This window comes from Camelina sativa, chromosome 18 (genome assembly GCF_000633955.1).
Source record: "Camelina sativa cultivar DH55 chromosome 18, Cs, whole genome shotgun sequence".
NCBI lineage: Eukaryota > Viridiplantae > Streptophyta > Magnoliopsida > Brassicales > Brassicaceae > Camelina > Camelina sativa.
The window spans coordinates 1,892,750-1,913,459 of NC_025702.1; the positions used below are offsets into that span (position 1 = coordinate 1,892,750).

The following is a 20,710-nucleotide window of genomic DNA, read 5'->3' on the forward strand; positions in this document are numbered from 1 at the left end:
TTTGTTGTTGTCAAATACGGATTTCTTAAACATGAAGATTTGAATGCGTGACTATATGAATCATGCCGACATTACGTGAATGAAACAAAATCACTGATGCATGACTCGTTTTTCATGTAGTCCCGTTGAAATTATGAAAACTTTTATTGTTTTTATTTGCCCTATGTAATCACATGAGAAAGAGAATCAACCCGGGATATTCCATCCATAACAACTATACTTACAAAATGTTAAAAGAGCTTTATGTTATTGTTGGTAGATCGATTTTTTGAAAAATATGTGTTTTTACAAAAAAAAAATGGTTAATTAAAGACTCTTAAGTTTTAGTCTATTAATGTGTTATTGGTTCGATGATTATTTCCTCAAAAAGCTTGGTTAATATCATTGAAACAATACTTGGGTTCACCCCTAGAGGTGGACCCTTTGTTCACCTCCTCTAATGTTAACCAATAAAAACATGCCACCTAAGACTAAATTTAAACCATATATTGAATTAAAAAAATAAACAAAAGTTGTTTAACGTCGTTAACGTCATTGACGTCTTCCATCTTTTACATTTTTTTTTCTCGGCCCCCTGTCTTATATATATATATTATACAATAGTTTTAGGCTATTATTACTGATTAGGGTTTTTGTTCATCTTTAATCGGTAGGTCTATTTCATCGATACTTTTTTTTTTTTGGTTAAACTTTGGATACTTTCTCTTTTTATTCTTTATTGGGTTCTTCGTAACAAACGCTAATCAGAAGTTTTTCACAAATTTACAGAGGAAGACAGAGATAATATCAATTTAGACATCTAGAAGAAGGAAAACTTCAGTGTTATACAAACATCAACTTGTCAGGTGAAGTTACGCAGATTCGTTTTTTTGTTTTGGGTGCCAATATGAAGTAGTTTCAGATTCTCTTATCATTATTAAACTAATATATTTTTAAAAATTAGTGGTGAAAAATAGAGGTATTGTAATCGATACATATGTGTGAGTTTCTATATTAAAATATTTATGGATTATGTTTTTCAGGTCATCTTTTTCTCTGTTGTGTGTTGATCCGGATATATTGAAGTCTGGATTTGGTGGATGTTAACAAAGACGTACTAATTCCGCAAGGTAAGACGTAAACATCAATTAAAAGAGTTTTTTTCCTAAGTATATTTACTAGGAGATATATGTTCGAGATATATGGTGCATCAAAAGCTGAATTTTTTTTCTATAAATTAAAATATATATTAAATTTTACAATTTTTTTTTTTGAGACAGTTTTCGTTTGTAAATTTATAAAATAAACTGTGAGGAAATAAAACATAATTATTTATCAACCCTCAAAATTTTAATTTTACCAATCCGCCCATATGTAACATTTAATCAAAAAATTTTAATAGATTGAGTAACATATATTTGTTTAAAAAAAAATCAAATCACAACATATGCATAAAATACATATTTATTAATCATATGTATTATATAATAATTTAAAATAATTTGTTAATAAGATCAAATAAAAATGTTAAGAAATTCATAAAATTGAAAACTTAACAAAACCTTCTAAATAAAATAATTTTAAATAAATAATATGGTATAATATCAAATCTTAGTTTTTAAGGTTGATTAGTTAACAATTTTTGAAAATAATAATTATTTTTGGAAATAATAATTAAAAACTTAACAAAACCTTCTAAATAAAATAATTTTAAATAAATAATATGGTATAATATCAAATCTTAGTTTTTAAGGTTGATTAGTTAACAATTTTTAAAAATAAGAATAATTATTTAAAAGATTTTCTTAGTTTACAATTTTCTTAGATTTTCTTAGTTTACAATTTTCTTTGTTTACAATTTAAGATTTTCTTAGTTTACAATTTAATTTACAGTTTTTTTACCCTTAATAAGAAATTTTACAAAGTGGTTTTTCAAATAATAGTACATATATAGTAATATTAAATGGTTAATGCAGATTAATTGCAATGGAGAATAGTTATATAAGTGAAGATTTTTCCCCCAAGGAAGATTATGATTCAATAAGTGCAGACACCGCTTCAGTTAGTGAATCTGTAGAAAAAGAAGATAACATAGCTAACAATGAGAATTATGTCCAAACTGAAGAGGTTGTTGTTCTAGAAGCAAACAAAGAAAGTGAGCTGAAAGATGAACTATGTATTGGCATGGAGTTTAGCTCTGATGAGACTGCTCATACAACTTACCAAAAGTATGGAGGCAGTCATGGTTTTGACTAAGGAAACAACAAAGAACGATAAAAAAGAGAAGGTAGTAAGGCTTCGTTATGTTTGCTCAAAGGAGAGGTATAGGAAAGAAACTAATGACGAAAAATCTTATTCACAACCAATCACACGCTGTGGTTTTATTCTCATATGACGTGCTACCTACGGAAGAACGAAAGATATAAGATTGTGTCTTTTGAGCAGAACCATAACCATGATTTAGTGACGACACCTATGAAACATTTGTTAAGGGGCAATCGTGCACTATCTATCTCTCAAAAACAACATGCTGATGATGCTGAGATGTCAGGAATTTCAGCAAAAGCAACTGTTGAAATGATGAGTAGAGAAGTTGGGGGACGAGAAAATCTGGGGTTTTTGGCGAAAGACTATCAAAATTACATATACCGAAAGCGAATGGCAAAAATGGAAAAGGGAGATGCTGGAGCAGTTTTGGAATACTTTCAGAAAAAAAAGAGGGTAATTCATCATTCTTTTATTCAATGCAGCTTGATGAAGATGATATGATCACTAATATCTTTTGGGCAGATGATCGGTCTATAAGTGATTACAATCTTTTTGGAGATGTTGTTTGCTTCGACACAACTTATAAGACTAACGAGTATGATAGACCCTTTGCTCCATTTGTCGGAGTTAATCATCACAAGCAAACTGTAGTGTTTGGTGAAGGCAGAACAATCATCATATAGACTCTTTTATATGATGAAACTATTGAGTCATATGAGTGGCTTTTCGAGACTTTTCTTGGAGCAATGTCTGGAAAACAACCAAAAACAATTCTGACTGATCAATGTGCAGCAATGGCGAATGCAATAGTGAAGGTATTTCCTGAAACAAAACATAGGTTATGTGTTTGGCATATTTATCAGAATGCTGCAAAGAAGTTGAGTCATGTATTTCATGGAGCAGAACAATTTGCCATGGACTTTAGTAAGTGTGTATATGACCATGAGGAAGAACAAGATTGGTTATTGGCATGGAGTGATATGCTCGAGAAGCATAAATTGACGGAGGATAAATGGTTGAAGAATTTGTTTGAGCTCAAAGAAAAATGGGCAATGGTATATGGACGTCATACTTTTACAGCAGATATGGTGAGCACACAACGTAGTGAAAGTATGAATAATATATTGAAAAAATATTTGAAGCGTAGTTATAACTTGTTGTGCTTCTTTGGACACTATGAGAGAGTGTTGGAGGATCGAAGATACAAGGAATTGATTGCTGACTTCAATATGATGCATACCTCGCCGGTATTATGTGCTAATGTAGAAATGTTGCAACATGCACATGAAGTGTATACGCCTGAAGTTTTTAGCTTGTTCCAGAGGCAATATATAGTTATCGTTGATTATGTTGCTACAAAAGTCAGTAAGTCTGAGATGGTGTATGAATACAAAGTATCTTATCGTGGTGTGGCACGAGAGCATTTGGTTAATTATGATGCTATAAGCCAAACAATACATTGTGGTTGCATGAAGTTTTCTTTTGCTGGGATCTTATGTCGTCATGCATTGAAAGTGCTGGACAAGAAAAATGTTAGAAGAATTCCATTTACATACATTCTAACTCGATGGAGCAAAGAGGCAAAAACATGAAGAATATCTTATTATCATCCGAAGACACTTAATGAAACAGAGAAGCAATCGATTGGAAGGCGATACAGCCATATATGTCGTACTTTCCATGAAATTGCATCTGTTGCTGCTGATCATATAGAGTTGACGTTGTGCGCAAATGAAGATGCCATTCAATTGCTTAGAAAATTGGAGGAAAAGAAAAAAGAACTTGTGAAAGCTAATGCATGGATGCCCCAAAGCTCAGATGTTGGACTTGTGGAAGAAGAAGAAGAAGTAGAAGACAAGGAAGTTCCAAATGCACGTGGAATAAAAAGAAAAGCTTCTGTTGGACGACCAAAGAACCAAAAAGTTGGTCCCCATGGTCGATACTTGAATGTTCTTGAAGTAAAAAATCGACGTACATCAAAATCATNGCCAAACAATACATTGTGGTTGCATGAAGTTTTCTTTTGCTGGGATCTTATGTCGTCATGCATTGAAAGTGCTGGACAAGAAAAATGTTAGAAGAATTCCATTTACATACATTCTAACTCGATGGAGCAAAGAGGCAAAAACATGAAGAATATCTTATTATCATCCGAAGACACTTAATGAAACAGAGAAGCAATCGATTGGAAGGCGATACAGCCATATATGTCGTACTTTCCATGAAATTGCATCTGTTGCTGCTGATCATATAGAGTTGACGTTGTGCGCAAATGAAGATGCCATTCAATTGCTTAGAAAATTGGAGGAAAAGAAAAAAGAACTTGTGAAAGCTAATGCATGGATGCCCCAAAGCTCAGATGTTGGACTTGTGGAAGAAGAAGAAGAAGTAGAAGACAAGGAAGTTCCAAATGCACGTGGAATAAAAAGAAAAGCTTCTGTTGGACGACCAAAGAACCAAAAAGTTGGTCCCCATGGTCGATACTTGAATGTTCTTGAAGTAAAAAATCGACGTACATCAAAATCATCAAGTAATGATACAGCAAAAAAAAAGTTATCATTTCAGGTATTTGATATATATTTTTTTTTTTTAATATAAATATATATATATATATATTCACTTATTAATATAATTACATATATATTCACTTATTAATATAAATATAAATATATATATATATATGTATATTAACATTTAATAAAATGATAAATGCTATAGGACACTACTCTTACTCCAGATACTCAATTATCTGTTACTACCACTAGTCCGACCTTACATCATGAGTCATTTATCTCACAAGTGTTCAAGGTAAACAATTCATTTTTACTATTTCTATGTTCTTAAATTATTTGTCATTTTTATTATTAATTTGAAGTCTTATATTTTGTAGGAATATGACAAGAGTTATGGTGGTCCATCTTAATGCTATGCTATACCACTTCTTTTTTCCCAAAATCATATAAAGCTATATCACTTTTCATTTTTCCTTTATGAAATCACATTTTTGCAAAAGTACATTAGTATTATTTTATTCTAGAATGATCTTCTTTTTATTATTTTCTTTCAAATGCGCTTTTTTTTTTGCTTAGGCGTACATGTTTATACTGACAAGAAAAAAAAAATTGCTGGATCGTAGAGATGAGTAACGTCCAAAATCTGTGTTCATAATGATTAATAAACAATACTTGTAAATACAAAATCTTCATTTAAATATTTGTAAAAACTAAAAGACAGGGGGCCGAGAAAAAAAAAATGTAAAAGATGGGAGACGTTAACGACGTCAAACAAAATAATACAGCTTTTGTTTTATTTTTTTAATTCAATATATGGTTTAGATTTTGGTCTTAGGTGGCATGTTTTTATTGGTTAATATTAGAGGGGGTGAACAAAGGGATTCACCAATAGTGGTGAACCCAAGTATTGTTCATATCATTGACGTTGGTTATACAATTCTATTAAATTTAGTTTTGAAAGATGATTTATTTCAAAATACCATAGTATTAATTAGGTTTTAAAATTTATTATATAACAAACCTAAAAATTGGACAATTTTTTGTTACATATAAAAACTCTAAATGTCAACTTAATGGAAGATTTAACTGGAAAAAGTCTCTATCTGGTATCTAATATTGGACCCGTTAATAATGTGCAATGTATAATGTGGGGTATTGAATCCCAAGAAAAATCTAGATAACATATTTAACCAGAAAATTAGTAATATGTAGTGGAATAGACCAGCATGGTTCAATCTGGTCGTTAATAATACGAACAATCCAAAACATCTCCTCCTAAAATCTAAATTAATGACAAAAATACGTTGTTAAACGTCAACAAAATAGCTTTGGTTCTACTAACCAATCCTATACGGTTCATATCTTTTAAGCCCTAAAAATCAGCTCCAATTTAGTTTGAAGAACGGTTTAGGCCAACTGATTTCAAGACAGTCTTGGTGTTTCTCTTAACCAGAAAACCAAATTGGTTATTGTGTGCCGAACTAGACCGAATCACCAAAATTCTTAATAATTTCGCCGATCAGTTTATTTTTCCTAGGAAAAAAATCGATAAACCGTTTATTGCCGAATGCTCATTACTACCAGAACTTATTGCCTCCCCCACACAAAAATCTTAAAAACTAACTAACATATTTTTGGACCCTACACCACTCTTAGCATGTGACAACTTAACCAACTTTGATTTAAGCAGTTAACGTTAACAACCCCACTTGAACTAGGAAGACAACAAGTAGCAAACTAACGCTGTTAACGATTTTCCGGTCTCATTTATAATGAAAATAATCATATATATATATATATATATATATATATATTTCTATAGTAATTTCCTTTTAATCAAAAATGTTGGATAACCTCAATTAAAAAATAAAATAAATAAATCACAAAATACCAAAGTTTGAAAGGTGAACTTTCGCATGTTTCTCGTGTATATGTAAGTTGATGAATTCCCTTGAGGGATCATAAATTGACATCGAGAAATATATACACGGTCATGAACCGTAATTATAGGGATTACAATTGATACACAAGTGATTACACTTGATATGCAAGTATCGTATCAATCAGAATTAATCACAAAATAAGTCTAATATCTATCACCCTGTCGCAGTTTAAGCGTCGGGTCTATAGACGGTTAAGCTGGATCGGAAATCATTGAACAACATGGTGGGTAGACCTTTGCTGAAGATATCTGCAAACTGAAGTGATGAGGGTACATGAAGAACTTTGACTTGGCCCATTGAGACCTTCTCTCGGACAAAGTGGATATCAATTTCTATATGTTTGGTTCGTTGATGCTTGACAGGGTTGGTAGCAAGGTAAACAGTGCTGACATTGTCGCAGTAGACAATGGAGGCTTTTGTTAAGGGGCAACCAAGTTCAAGCAGCAGGTTGCGTATCCAACAAAGCTCAGCAATTGTATTGGCAACACCTTTGTACTCAGATTCTGCACTAGAGCGAGAGACGGTAGGTTGCCTTTTAGACGATCAATAGATCAAATTAGTGCCAAGGTAGACACAGTAGCCTGAAGTTGAGCGGCGGGAGTTTGGACAGCCGCCCCAATCAGATCCGAGTAGGCCGTGAGTGTGTTGATAGGACCTTTAAGAAGCTGTAATCCATAAGTCTTTGTGCCTTGAATGTATCTAATGATCCGCTTGAGAGCTTGAAGATGAGGTTGGCGTGGAGAGTGCATGAAGAGGCAGATTTGTTGGACTGCATAGGAGATATCTGGGCGAGTGAAAGTCAGATACTGCAATGCTCCAGCCAAGCGCCTATAAGCCGTGGGATCAGAGACCAGATCACCTACGTCAGCTGAAACATATCTTTTTGGTGGGTTTTGAAATACTTATGAATGTATGAATGATGCAATCAGACAACAGACACAAGCTAAGACCCAAAGATATGTGATCAGGTGGAATGCAAGAGGTTTCAATTACTCTTATGGAGTTGCAGTATAAGAGATGTCAATCCATAATGAGTATGATGCAAGCAGTCTAGATGTGAACACTTATCTAAGTTAAGCCAAATATGAAAATGGTTTTGATGTAACAGTATGATGACAGAAATGTAAATGCAGAATGTAAACTACTAAGATAACAGACTAAATGCAAGATAATAACTGAAACTAAGATATGCAATGAAACAGGAATGAAACTACAAGGATGCAGGACATAAAGCAAGAACTTGAAAACGGACTCGAGCAGGCACTCGATCGTATGCTCCATCGAGTACATGGTCGAGTGGGAAGCTACGAAGAACAGAAACCAAACTTAACAATCAAACAGAGCAGGTTGAAAGTAAATCAAACTAAAAGCGGATAACAGTAATCAAATAGAGAAATCAATAAACATAGAAGGTCCTAGGGATAGATTCATGGGCTGGACTTGAGCTATACTAATCTCAACTGATCAACAAACCTCAATCAACAGTGAGCTATCTCTAGACAATGATCATCTAATACTTGTTAAACCATTCTCATGAAAATAAGAATCAAGCTTAGATACTCCTAGATCTAGTTCTCACTAGCTATTGCATACAAAAGCAGGCATAAAGATCCAGATCATCGCATGTCAAAAACCATCCTATACAACCAATCTCTAGGGATAGACACAGTAATCTCTAGCATTAGTATTATCTAGAAACTTAAACATTGGTATGATGCTAAGCAACCTAGGATCTGTTCTTACCCTCTCAGATATAAGAACAGCATATAGCATACCTAATCTAGAAGAAATATTTAAACAATCAAGCTTGATAAGTCTAAACTATCATAACTCTCATCCAGCCTAATCCATCCCTAAGATCCTAACACACTACTCAGATGAACAACACATGATGAACAAAATCATAAACCCAGAAATCAATGAAACTTGCATGATTAGAAAGATAAGATGAAGATCTACAACTTTGTTCAAAGAAACAAACTTAGATTCTCAATACCCAAAAAGTTACAGAAGCAACAAAGTACGAAAATCTAAAGAAAAAGCTTAAAAGTGGCTGATGATGTAAACTTAAAAGCTAAAATCCCAAAAAGGGTTAAAACTAGGTTTTCTGATATTTTTCCTCTGTAAAGTGGCTTGTCAGCGGCCATAGAGTACAAGGGGTATATAGAGAAAAGTAGGGGAGCCCTAAAATGGCTACAGGACAAAATAGAGAGGCGGTTCGGTTGACTCGACCATGTGCTCGGTCGAGTGCATGGTCGAGTGAGGTCTTCTTCTGCTCCTTTTAGTCGGTCGAGTTCCTCTCAGCACACGGTCGAGTGGACTTCCGGATCTTGATTCTCTTCTGCTCTAGCTCCTTTCTCTGCTTCTCTTGATGGCTCCACTCTCCCTCAACACTTATCCATGCTCCATTGAGTCCTAAATCACCTGTTCATGCAAGAAACAATGCAATGCAATGCAAATATACTCTAATGCATAAACAGCCCTAAAAAATACTCAATGATGACCTAACAAGCTAGTGAATCATGCAAAATGTGTAAATAAACTAAGGTAAAACAAGGTAAAATATGTGAACATCATCAGCATAGAGCTTTGAGTTCACGTCGATAGGTGTTTGACACGGTTTGCAATTAGACATGCCAGCTCTATTGATGATTTCTTGTGCGTATGTTGCTTTGCTGAGAATGATACCGTTGGTGTTGAAGTCCGCTTTAATGCTAAGGAAGTAACTCAGCTGTCCCATGTGTGTCATTGGGAATTCTGTTTGGAGGGAGGCAATGATCGAGTGAAGAAAAGTGTCATCCGAGGCGGTGAGAATAATGTCGTCCACATATAATAGGAGATATGCCTGTTGTGTTCCTTTTCGACAAATAAATAAAGATGCATCAGTTTTACAAGAGTGAAACCCAAGAGTACGAAGATATTTTGCAAACCGTGCATTCCAAGCGCGTGGGGCTTTTTTGAGACCGTAGATAGCTTTACGAAGTTTGCACACATAGTCAGGATATTGTGGATTGATAAAGCCTGGTGGTTGATGCATGAAGACTGTTTCATCGAGGTCGCTGTGAAGGAATGCATTTTGGACATCTAGCTGATGAATCGGCCAGTTGCATGCAAGGCTGACATTAAGAACAGTCCGAATAGTTGCTGGCTTGACAACAAGACTGAATGTTTCATCAAAATCATTCTAGCTTCCTGTGATTTACCATTAGCCACCAAACGAGCTTTATGACGTGTTAGAGACCCACTTGCATCGTATTTGTGTTTGAAAAGCCACATAGATCGGACAATGTTTGCCCCTTTAGGGCGAGGAGCCAGATCCCATGTCTTAGTCTTAATCGTAGCACCATGCTCATCTTTCATTGTTGGATTCCAATTAGGATCAGAAAGAGCGGAGAGATGACTTTTTGGTAGAGGAGAAACAGAGGTGAGAAGCAATATGACTTGTTTGTGTTTGCGAATGCCATGCTTGCTTCTCGTGGTCATTGAGTGACTAAGGGGAGCATGAGGAGCAGGCGGTTCAGCAACGATGGTGGGATCAAGGTGGGTTGTTGGAGGAGTGTGAGCTGGTTGGTTTGTTGGAGGAGTGGGTGGTGTGTTTTGAAGAATATCTCGAAAGAGAGCAGAAGATTCATCAGGGAGGTCAAGAAACTGGTAGAGTTGCTGTGGAGGTTGTTTTTCAGCGGCTGGGAACACAGACTCATCAAACAGGACGTGGCGAGAGATGATAATTTTATTATTCTTTAGACCAAGACATCGACAGCCACGATGGTGAGAAGGGTAACCAAAAAAAAGGCAGGGTGTGGAACGAGGTGATAGTTTGTGTAGGTTGGAATGGTTTAGGTTGGGAAAATGTAAGTGTTCATAGGAGGGTGCTTTGTGAAAAAGTATAGAAAAGGGAATTTGATAGTTTATGGCAGAGGAAGGAAGAATGTTTAGAAGGTGAACTGAGACATGAAGGGCTTCAACCCAATATGTAGGCGAGAGTTTAGCTTGGAAGAGAAGAGCCTGAATCATGTTTTTGATCGTACGAATCATACGTTCGGATTTTCCATTCTGTTGGGAAGTATGAGGGCAAGAAAAATGAACTTGTATTCCATGAGTATCAAAATAGTGGTGAAAATCAGAGTTGTTATATTCACCACTTATCACACTGGAATGATTTCATTGTGGAATTGAATTGAGTTTGAATAAACTTGATAAAGTGGAGAAATTTGGAGAAGACTCTCTTTTGCGACAAAGTGGATAGACCCATAGGAAATGAGAGTGATGATCAAGGAAGAGAACATAGTAGCGAGTACCACTAATGCTTGGGACAGGAGAGGTCCAAACATTAGAGTGTATCAGCTCAAAAGGTTGAGAAATTGTGGAATCAGATTGAGAAAAAGGAAGTTTTATTGATTTTCCCAAATGAGAAGCCGTACAGGAGTTTAGACTGCTGTTTTTATTACAACGAATGGAATGAGAAGAGATAATAGAACAAAGATTGACATTATTAGTGTGACCAAGACGTTTGTGCCATAGGCTCGGCGATGCAAGGAAAGCAAATGAAGTTGACAAAGAGGGATTGAGAGGAGCTGTAATTGGATACAGATCATTGGAGATGTTGATGTGGAGGAGTGTTTGTTGCGTCCGAATATCCTTCACAGAGAAACCAAACGGATCAAACTCGACAGTACACCAATTATCTGTCGTGAATTTACGAACAAACACAAGAATTTTGACAATTTGAGGTGTTACGAGAATCTGGTTTAGAGAGAGAGGGCGAGAACGAGTGGGAATGAAAGAGGAACCAAAATAAGTAAGGGAATAGAATATCCATTTCCAACAATGACAGAGTGCTTGATATTAGTATTAAGATTAGAGTGAATCGTACATGCGGAGGCGGCGAAATGAGCGGTGGCGCCAGTGTCCATGTACCAGTCGGCAGCAGAGGGATCAACTAGAGTCATCTTGTTAAAAGCATGAGCAAAGTAAGTTGTAGGCTGCTGATCGGTGATATGCGCTTGCGATGGATGAGGAAACGAGGGTCAAGATCCAAGGAGGCCACGAGTTTGTGAGAAAGCGTCGACCACAACATGGGCTGATTAGGCCAATTCGGATATGGATTGGGCCAGTAATTTGGGGCCTAATTAGGATAATGGGGTCGAAAAGAATTGTTGTGGCGACCGCGAGATCGGTTGTTGTGTTGCCGGCGAGATCGATTGTTGTGTTACGGAGGGTAATGGGAAGGCGAGCGGTTGTCCGGTCGAGCTGTGACGGTGAGAGCGGAGGGAGAGGAAGCATGGTCGGTGTTGGAAGCCACTGGTTTCTGTAACTTCTTGAGACGAGTTTCCTCCAACCCAAGCATAGATTTGGCCGTGGAGAAACTAAGGAACGGATCTTTGTGTTTGATGACATTGATGATATTGTCAAATTTGCCATTCAATCCATTGAGAAGGTACATAACCAGGTTGCGATTGGAGACTGGGGCATCAACGTTCTCGAGAAGATTGGAGAACGACTTTAGTTTTTGACAGTATTCCTGAATGGATTAATCGCCGATTTCGAGGGTGTGAAGATCATTATGAAGTTGAATCGTCCGGGCCTCCTTGTTGTTGTGGAATTGGTTCTCGATGTGAAGCCAATGTCCCGGGCAGAACCACCAGTTTTGAAAGAGATGCGGAAGAGTTGAGGAGCCAAGGTGCCATAGAGCCAAAGTTTGACCAAGCCGTCACGTTTCTGCCAAGCAATATCGGTAGGACCAGTAGGAAGAGAGGTACCATCGATGTGTCCAGACACATCGAAGGTGAGACAGTGTGTGAGTAAAGTTCACGCAACGCATCATAGTTGTGGTCATCAAGATCCAAAATCAGAGGGATGTGAGATTTGATGTTGGTGACACCAAAAGCATGCTCGGTATTGACAGGAGCAGCCATGAAGAGAGAAAGGAGAGATCGCACAAAAGAAGAAGAGAATAAAAGAAAAGAAAATAAATCATGAGCAGAGAGGCTATAATACCATGTAAGTTGATGAATTCCCTTGAGAGATTATATATTGACATCGAAGAATATACACATGGTCATGAACCGTAATTACAAGGATTACAATTGATACACAAGTGATTACACTTGATATGCAAATATCGTATCAATCAAAATTAATTACAGAATAAGTCTAATATATATCGGTATAACTAATAGGTCTGATCCTTCTATCAGAATGTTAAACTTTGACCCTTCTATCATACATGTAAAGCTCATTCTTTAGGACACATGTTATTCAAAACAAAATTGATATTACATTTCTCTTTCAAGATGTCTCTTACTCTTTGAACAAAAAAAAAAAAATGTCTCTTACTCTTATGAAAGGTAGGTTCAAATAATCTCCATTGGCCCTTGCAATATTTTGGCCACAATTATTCAATTTCTTTCCATTCAATTTCTTTCCAAAAAACATTTTTCTATAGTGTAAGTTCGTAATATATTTTACCATTTGTGAAAATTTCTCTAATTAGTTCTCCATTAGTTAGATCGGAAAACTTAATATAGAAATTATTTTGGTACAAAGCCAATCAACAGAAATATAAAAATTAAAAATTTAGTTCATGGTAATTTTTCTATTTGAAATCTTCCATGTTTTGTTATTTCTTCCTATAATATAATGGCTAGTGGTATTAATAACGTTAACTCAAACTAGGACGTCAGGAAGGCACCAAACAAAATATCAACTAGGAATCATGAAAGATGCATTCCTATGGGCGTAAATCGAAGCAGAAACAAAGAAAAAAAGATTGTAATGTTTTAAAAATACAAATTTGGCGGAAAGGTTTGAGAATTTATACTTGGCATTCTATTCTAGCGAACGAAAATAAAAGTTTAGTCAAATAATTAGAATTCCCAAAGGAAAATTTATATTCGTTTACGAATGTGTATTTATTATAAACCATGATTTTTAATAAGGCTAAGGACCCTTTGTATATTTATTCATATTTCAATTCTTTTATTTTCCTCGGCTCTCATTCTTATTGTAGAAAAAGTGTTTATTCTTTTCTTTTTATTTTGGTCAAAAACAAAACCGTTCCTAGGTACATATACCCCCATTATCACATGTGCATTCTCACAAATGTACAAATGTACAAATTCTAAATATATAGGCACAAATCTTTTTGTTAAAAATATTTACATATATAAGTATATCAACTAAGATATCAATATAAGCTAGCCTGAAGGAATAACCTATTGATGTCATTTTAAAATTTGAAATTAACTTTTACAATTTGGCTAAAACTCATAAATCATAAATTTAAAAGTATGATATTTTCTCTTAATTTGTGAGAAATGAAAAATGTTAACACCATTGGAGGAAAGAATATATATATATATATCAATTATCAAAAGGGTTAGTAACCCGGAGCAGAAGTGCAGAACAAGAACGAGAATGGGGCCACCGAAAGACGGACGAGTAATAAAGTGTCGCGACACACATGAAAAACCTACCACGTGAAGTTCTCTTATTGGTCTGTCTTCTCCAAAGTCCTAATAGTAATAGTAAATCAAAGTCAAAACACAACGAAGACATGACGCGTGCGAGTGTGTCCGACCGAGTCGAAGAGATTGTGTGTGTGTGTTTTTTTTTTTCGGTTTTTTTTTTCACATTTTAGAGAGCGTCAGTCAAAGTCGCTCGCTAGCTAGATTCGGTTTCTTCACGTGGAAACATGCTATTGGTTCACATAGCTTTTATAATGTTATATGCTGTGTTCAGGTTAAATAATCTAAGTTTCTCCCCATGCACAAAAATATTAAAGACGGTTAATCAAAATCAAGAGAAATATAGCATGGAAATCTAGTGAGTCTTTGCAAGTAAACTTCCAACTTTATGGTGCAAACTTCCAACTTTATGGCACTTTAGCAAAATTCAATTCAAAATGAAAACAGTAAACTTATGATTGGTTTTGAGGACTAGAATAAAGAGATGGACATATACTTTACGATGAGAAAATAAAACTTTTTTTTCTTATTAGAAAGAAGAAAAAAAAATTATACTCTGGCCCCTTCAATATTCTGTCAAATCTCATTTTTATTTTCTTTAATTTATTTGCTTGGCCCATATCTGGATTCCTGAAATGAACACACCATAATTTTCATGCCCATTTTTGTCCTTCCATTAACACTAGTCACCAAACACCAAACGTACTTTGCTTCCTTTTATATGCGTGTGTCTCTACTCTCTATATATCACTCCCACCTTCACCCCTAAATGCTAAGATAGTGGACATCACACCATTGTCATTGATCTCATCGAGTAGAAATCTCCAACAAACCAGATTGCGTTTGCCCTTCTTCTTCTTCTTTCTCATTAGAATCTTCTATTTCCTGTCAAAAAAAAGAAAGAAAAAATATGATGATTTCTACGGCAAAAGCTCAATGTTTGCCACTCAAATTCTGCCTCATGTCTCAAGATTTTTGATTCCACACACTACTCCGTTCCGTGTTTTACGCCTTTTCTTCACCATTGTTTTGCTTCTTGAATTGAAACCATATTGGTTTTGCAGTGTTAATGGCGCACTAAGTCTGCCTAAAGCCGTTAACCTTTCCTTACCAAATTTATTATTTTCTCACCCCCAAAAAAAAGGTAACAAATGGGTCAGAGGAGCAAGTTGCAATAAAGGTCCCAACAGAAGAAGAAAAGAGAAGTTTCCCCGTGTCAAATTGTCACAAGCTTCATCACTATTTATAACTACCTTACCAAGAAGAGAAGCCTAAAAAGCCATAACAGTTTCTTTTTTTTTCCAAAGAGATCATCGAAAAATATGTCGATCTCTCGTACTCGAAACTTCTTCGAAAGATTCTGCGTGGAGGAATACAATATTGACACCATCAAACAGAGTAGTTTCCTCTCCGCTGACCTCTTACCATCTCTTGGAGCCAGAATTAACCAATCCACGAAGCTCCGTAAACACATAATCTCTCCTTTTAATCCACGTTATAGGTAATTTGCTCATTTCTAGACTCTTTTCTAAAAATATTCAACTACTCTGTTTTTGATATGCTCTGTTTTTAATCCTCTGTTTTGATGAAACAGAGCATGGGAGATGTGGCTAGTCTTTCTAGTTATTTACTCAGCCTGGATTTGCCCATTTCAGTTTGCTTTCATCACCTACAAAAAAGACGCGATCTTCATCATCGACAACATTGTTAATGGCTTCTTCGCCATTGATATTATTCTCACCTTCTTCGTCGCTTATCTCGATAGCCACTCCTATCTCCTAGTTGACAATCCTAAGAAAATAGCAATAAGGTGAGAACAAAATAATACTTTTGAAACCTCCCAAGTGAATCAGAATCTCAAAATATGTTTTGAAAAATTGTAACATTTTTAGGTACCTTTCGACATGGTTTGCTTTCGATGTGTGTTCCACCGCACCATTTCAGCCACTGAGCCTTTTGTTTAACTACAACGGAAGCGAACTAGGATTCAGAATTCTTAGCATGCTCAGGTTATGGCGTCTCCGACGAGTTAGCTCGCTATTTGCAAGGTTTGTTTAACACAATACTAAGAGAAGAGACCATACTCTTCTTAGGGTTTTAACTAAGAAAGTGCTTACTCCAGTCTCTAACTAACTCTTTCCTTTGCTTCAGGCTTGAGAAAGATATCCGTTTCAACTATTTCTGGATACGATGCACAAAACTTACTTCGGTTAGTTCCAAAACAGAGCAAAACTAATCTCATGCATTTATCATAAAACATAAAACAGAGTAGACCCTATTTGTCTTTTAAATGGACACCATATTAAAAGCTAGCGACTTACACCGTTACACGTGCTTGTTCATCTCAGGTCACTTTGTTTGCTGTACATTGTGCTGGATGTTTCAACTACCTGATTGCAGATAGATATCCTAATCCAAGAAAGACATGGATTGGAGCTGTGTATCCTGATTTCAAATCAGCAAGTCTCTGGAATAGATACGTGACTGCTCTTTACTGGTCAATCACGACACTAACGACCACTGGATATGGAGATTTGCATGCTGAGAATCCAAGAGAAATGCTTTTCGACATTTTCTTTATGCTGTTCAACCTCGGTTTGACAGCTTACCTCATTGGAAATATGACCAACCTTGTCGTTCATTGGACTAGCCGAACCAGAACCTTTGTAAGTTTTGATCACTTGGTATGTTCATTTCGAATAAAAGATTGGGTAATAACGTGGCGTATACTCAAGTTTGTAAGTTTGTGTTTAATCAGAGGGATACAGTGAGAGCTGCTTCAGAGTTTGCTTCAAGAAACCAACTCCCACATGACATACAAGACCAAATGTTATCACACATTTGCTTAAAGTTCAAAACAGAGGGATTGAAACAACAAGAGACCTTAAACAATCTACCAAAAGCTATCCGGTCAAGCATTGCAAACTACCTCTTCTTCCCAATTGTTCAAAACATTTACCTCTTTCATGGAGTTTCACGTAACTTCCTCTTTCAACTGGTAAAATTTTATTATACTCTCTAACTTTTTGTAATATTCAATATCGAAGAGGTGATCAACTCCACGTTACCTTTCCATGTTCTAGGTTTCAGATATAGATGCTGAGTATTTCCCACCTAAAGAAGATATTATTCTACAAAACGAAGCGCCTACAGATCTTTACATTATGGTGTCAGGAGCAGTGGTGAGTTGATTATATCAGTTATTCGTTAAAAATTGTAATTAAGAGCGGAGGAAGATTTGTAACATTGTGTTAATTGTGCAGGACTTCACGGTCTACGTAGATGGACATGATCAGGTCCAAGGGAAAGCAGTTATTGGAGATTCCTTTGGAGAGATTGGTGTTTTATGCTATAGACCACAACCATTCACGGTAAGAACAACCGAGCTATCTCAAATTCTACGGATAAGTAGAACATCGCTGATGAGTGCGATGCACGCTCATGCTGAAGACGGAAGGATTATTATGAACAATCTATTCATGGTATGTGTGTTTCAAAATCAGTTATGCTCGTTGGAAATGTTTTATTTAATACAAAAAATATTTGAACTGATGGTTTGATTATAAAAAACATGCAGAAACTTAGAGGACAACAGTCAATAGCAATAGTTGATACGAATAGCGGTCAAGAAAACAGAGATTTCAAAACCGTGGGATGGGAAGAGTGGAGAGATTCAAGAAAAGATGGCTATGGTTTAGATGTTCATGTTACGAATCCGACTTCCGACAATGCTCTAATGGATGCAATACACAAGGGAGATACTGAATTGGTTAAGAAGATACTTAAAGAACAAAAGTCAGAGAGTGTCAAAGTGGACAGATCAAATAGCGAAACAGCTGGAGGAAGTTACGCTAACGGTTCGCCGAAAAAAGATCTGTATTGCAGCTCAAGCAACCAAATCATCAAGCCAAGTAAAAGAGAAGATAAGAGAGTTACAATCCACACGATGTCACAGCGCAAGAATGGGAAGTTGATAATATTACCATCATCCATAAAAGAGCTTTTAAGACTTGCGAGTGAAAAGTTTGGAGGCTGCAGCTTCACAAAGATCACTAATGCGGACAACGCAGAGATTGATGATTTAAATGTGATTTGGGATGGTGATCATTTGTATTTTTCATCAAATTGAGTTTGAAAACTTGACTTCATTTATAGAGCATGTATTATTACTCGGATTCATAGAAAAGTTAGATTATCAAACGCAGAGTCTACAAAACTAACATTGATTAGTAACTTTGAAAATTCTATGCAGAGTCATCTGAATGTGATGAACCGATTATGATTGAACTAGTTCGACATGATTATCAAGAAACCTAGATCGTTTCCAACTCGTTTAAGTGGCATAAGCCTGCTTTTTCTTTGAGATAAAAGTCAGGAATCTCAAAGTGATTCATAATTAGAATATTTAGAAAATGATTCATAATTATATTATAAATAAGATCAAAATGAATCTAAATCAGAGTGAGCAGGAATCTTCACTTAATAAACATTCAAATTTAAAGTTTGTATATAGTTTAATTCAGTTTTTAGTTGAATTGTTTAATTTTACCATATATAGTAAAGTTTAAACTTTTATGGAGTTTAAAATATTAGAACTGATATATCTAAATTTGATAAAAATTGAAAATTATGAATATTTAAACATATTAAAAATTTAAAACAACACAAATGGATAATAGTGTAGGACGAGTTGTATGAGCCTATGAGGAAACGACTTTGAATCGATATTTACTAAAAAAATAAAATATCATGAATCTAATATTTCAATCGAAGTTAAATCTTCCTTTTATTATTTTTAACAACATCAATATAAGGTAGGTATAATCAAACTGATTTAGTTAAGATTATGTTATATAAAAATTGTTTTGTGGTATACCATATGTTAAATCCTAATTGTTCATATAAGTAAAACATCTATTTCTTATATGAATTACAAAAATAAAACAGATTTGAATTAAGGAACTAAGTAATGAGGATTAAAAAGGTTACACCATGTTGCTAATTTTCTTTGACAACGCATTTTTATTTAGAAACTACATGATCATATTTGTTTACATGATGTAAACAATTCCATGTATTCTTAATGAGTTAAGACATTGTTTCTCATGAATTTGATAAGTGCTACATCGATATGTCATTCATTGTGGTAATATGCACATTAAGTTTTAATTTATGTGTTAACTCATCTATTTTTAAAAATAAACAATAAAAATGACAAAAATATGGAAAGAATGTAATGCATAGACATATTTTGTACAAAAATATAGTTATTTAGTTTTGAATCTTTTACTCCCTCAGTTTCAATATATAAGATATTTTAGATTTTTTTTGTTCTATTTAATAAGATTTTTTAAATTTCTATGCACTTTTCTATTAATTTAATAATTTTTGACTTTTTAAATTCTGCGGTATTTTTCCTATTGGTTAAATTAGATTAAATGATACAGTATTTGTTGTTTTTTAATCTATGTGCTTTTAGCCAAAAATCTTATCAGTTGGAATAGAGGGAACATCAAACCACTCAACATTAATTTTATATGGGTTCAAAAATTAGACTCATCATGTATAATTCTCAACATTAAATGGATCTTAGCGAGACTTAAATTATATTTTTTTCTTAACTTCTTTTTATAGTACTAATACTTTCTTGTAGTCTTTAGTACATGTTTTCTTTGGTTTCGATTTCAGAAAAATTGCACTTAATTTTATTGTTAATTTTGAAATTTTTAAACTACATGTTTTATTTAGATTTAAACTGCATGTTTTTTTTACATTTTTTTTATACAGAGTGAATATACTTGTCAGTGTGTAGCACCTACCACTACCTATATCTTCAAATATAACTCAGTAACCCACCTTGTATTAGAAGTAAAAGTTGGTTTATCCTAAATCTTTTGATAGGAATTTTCCATGCTAGAACTTTTAATTTAGGATATTCTGGGATTGAACAATCTGAGTATATATAAGAATATAAAATCCAATCTTTTTGGGTGAACCATAAGACATACATACAAATATATTATTTTTATAGTTTCATAGGTTTCTACATTATCGTTTAACAAAACAAATAAATAAATAAAATTTTAAGCTTAAATGATTTACTATATACATAAATTTTAATTTATTGATTTCAAAGTCATATTTTATTATAAAAGTATAAAAATAAAAAGGAAAATTTTCGAAATACTTATTTCCAATATTAATTTTCAAAAATAACTTATATCTAAAACTTATTAAAAAAAAATGTCCCTTATCAATATAGAATTTAGAGTCGAATTTTTTTCTTAATTTATAACTTTTTTAACTGTAAATTGTTCTCAAATTTATAATTTTATGCTAATAAATATATTATTCCACGAACATGAAGTGCATGCGTCCCACCTACGCAGTACGCGCATCGAGTTTCCTTAACCTACTCAATTTTGTTCAAATTCCAATTTTATCCTCATCTTCACGCGTTACCCTTTCCTTTAACACAGACCTAATTTCGTCATTTCGTCTCCAAAATTCCCAACTCTATAAAAAGCCATCAAAAGCCCTA

The 20,710-nt window shown here is 34.5% G+C and overlaps 1 protein-coding gene across 1 annotated transcript; it reads left to right on the forward strand.

The window, feature by feature from the left end:
* Positions 14,859-18,317, forward strand: LOC104760275 (potassium channel KAT1-like). The gene is made up of 9 exons (XM_010483176.2): positions 14,859-15,670; positions 15,764-15,979; positions 16,062-16,217; positions 16,321-16,378; positions 16,518-16,835; positions 16,928-17,167; positions 17,253-17,351; positions 17,433-17,651; positions 17,747-18,317. The coding sequence occupies exons 1-9, from the start codon at positions 15,492-15,494 to the stop codon at positions 18,296-18,298; spliced, it is 2,037 nt and encodes a 678-aa protein (XP_010481478.1). The 5' UTR covers positions 14,859-15,491; the 3' UTR covers positions 18,299-18,317.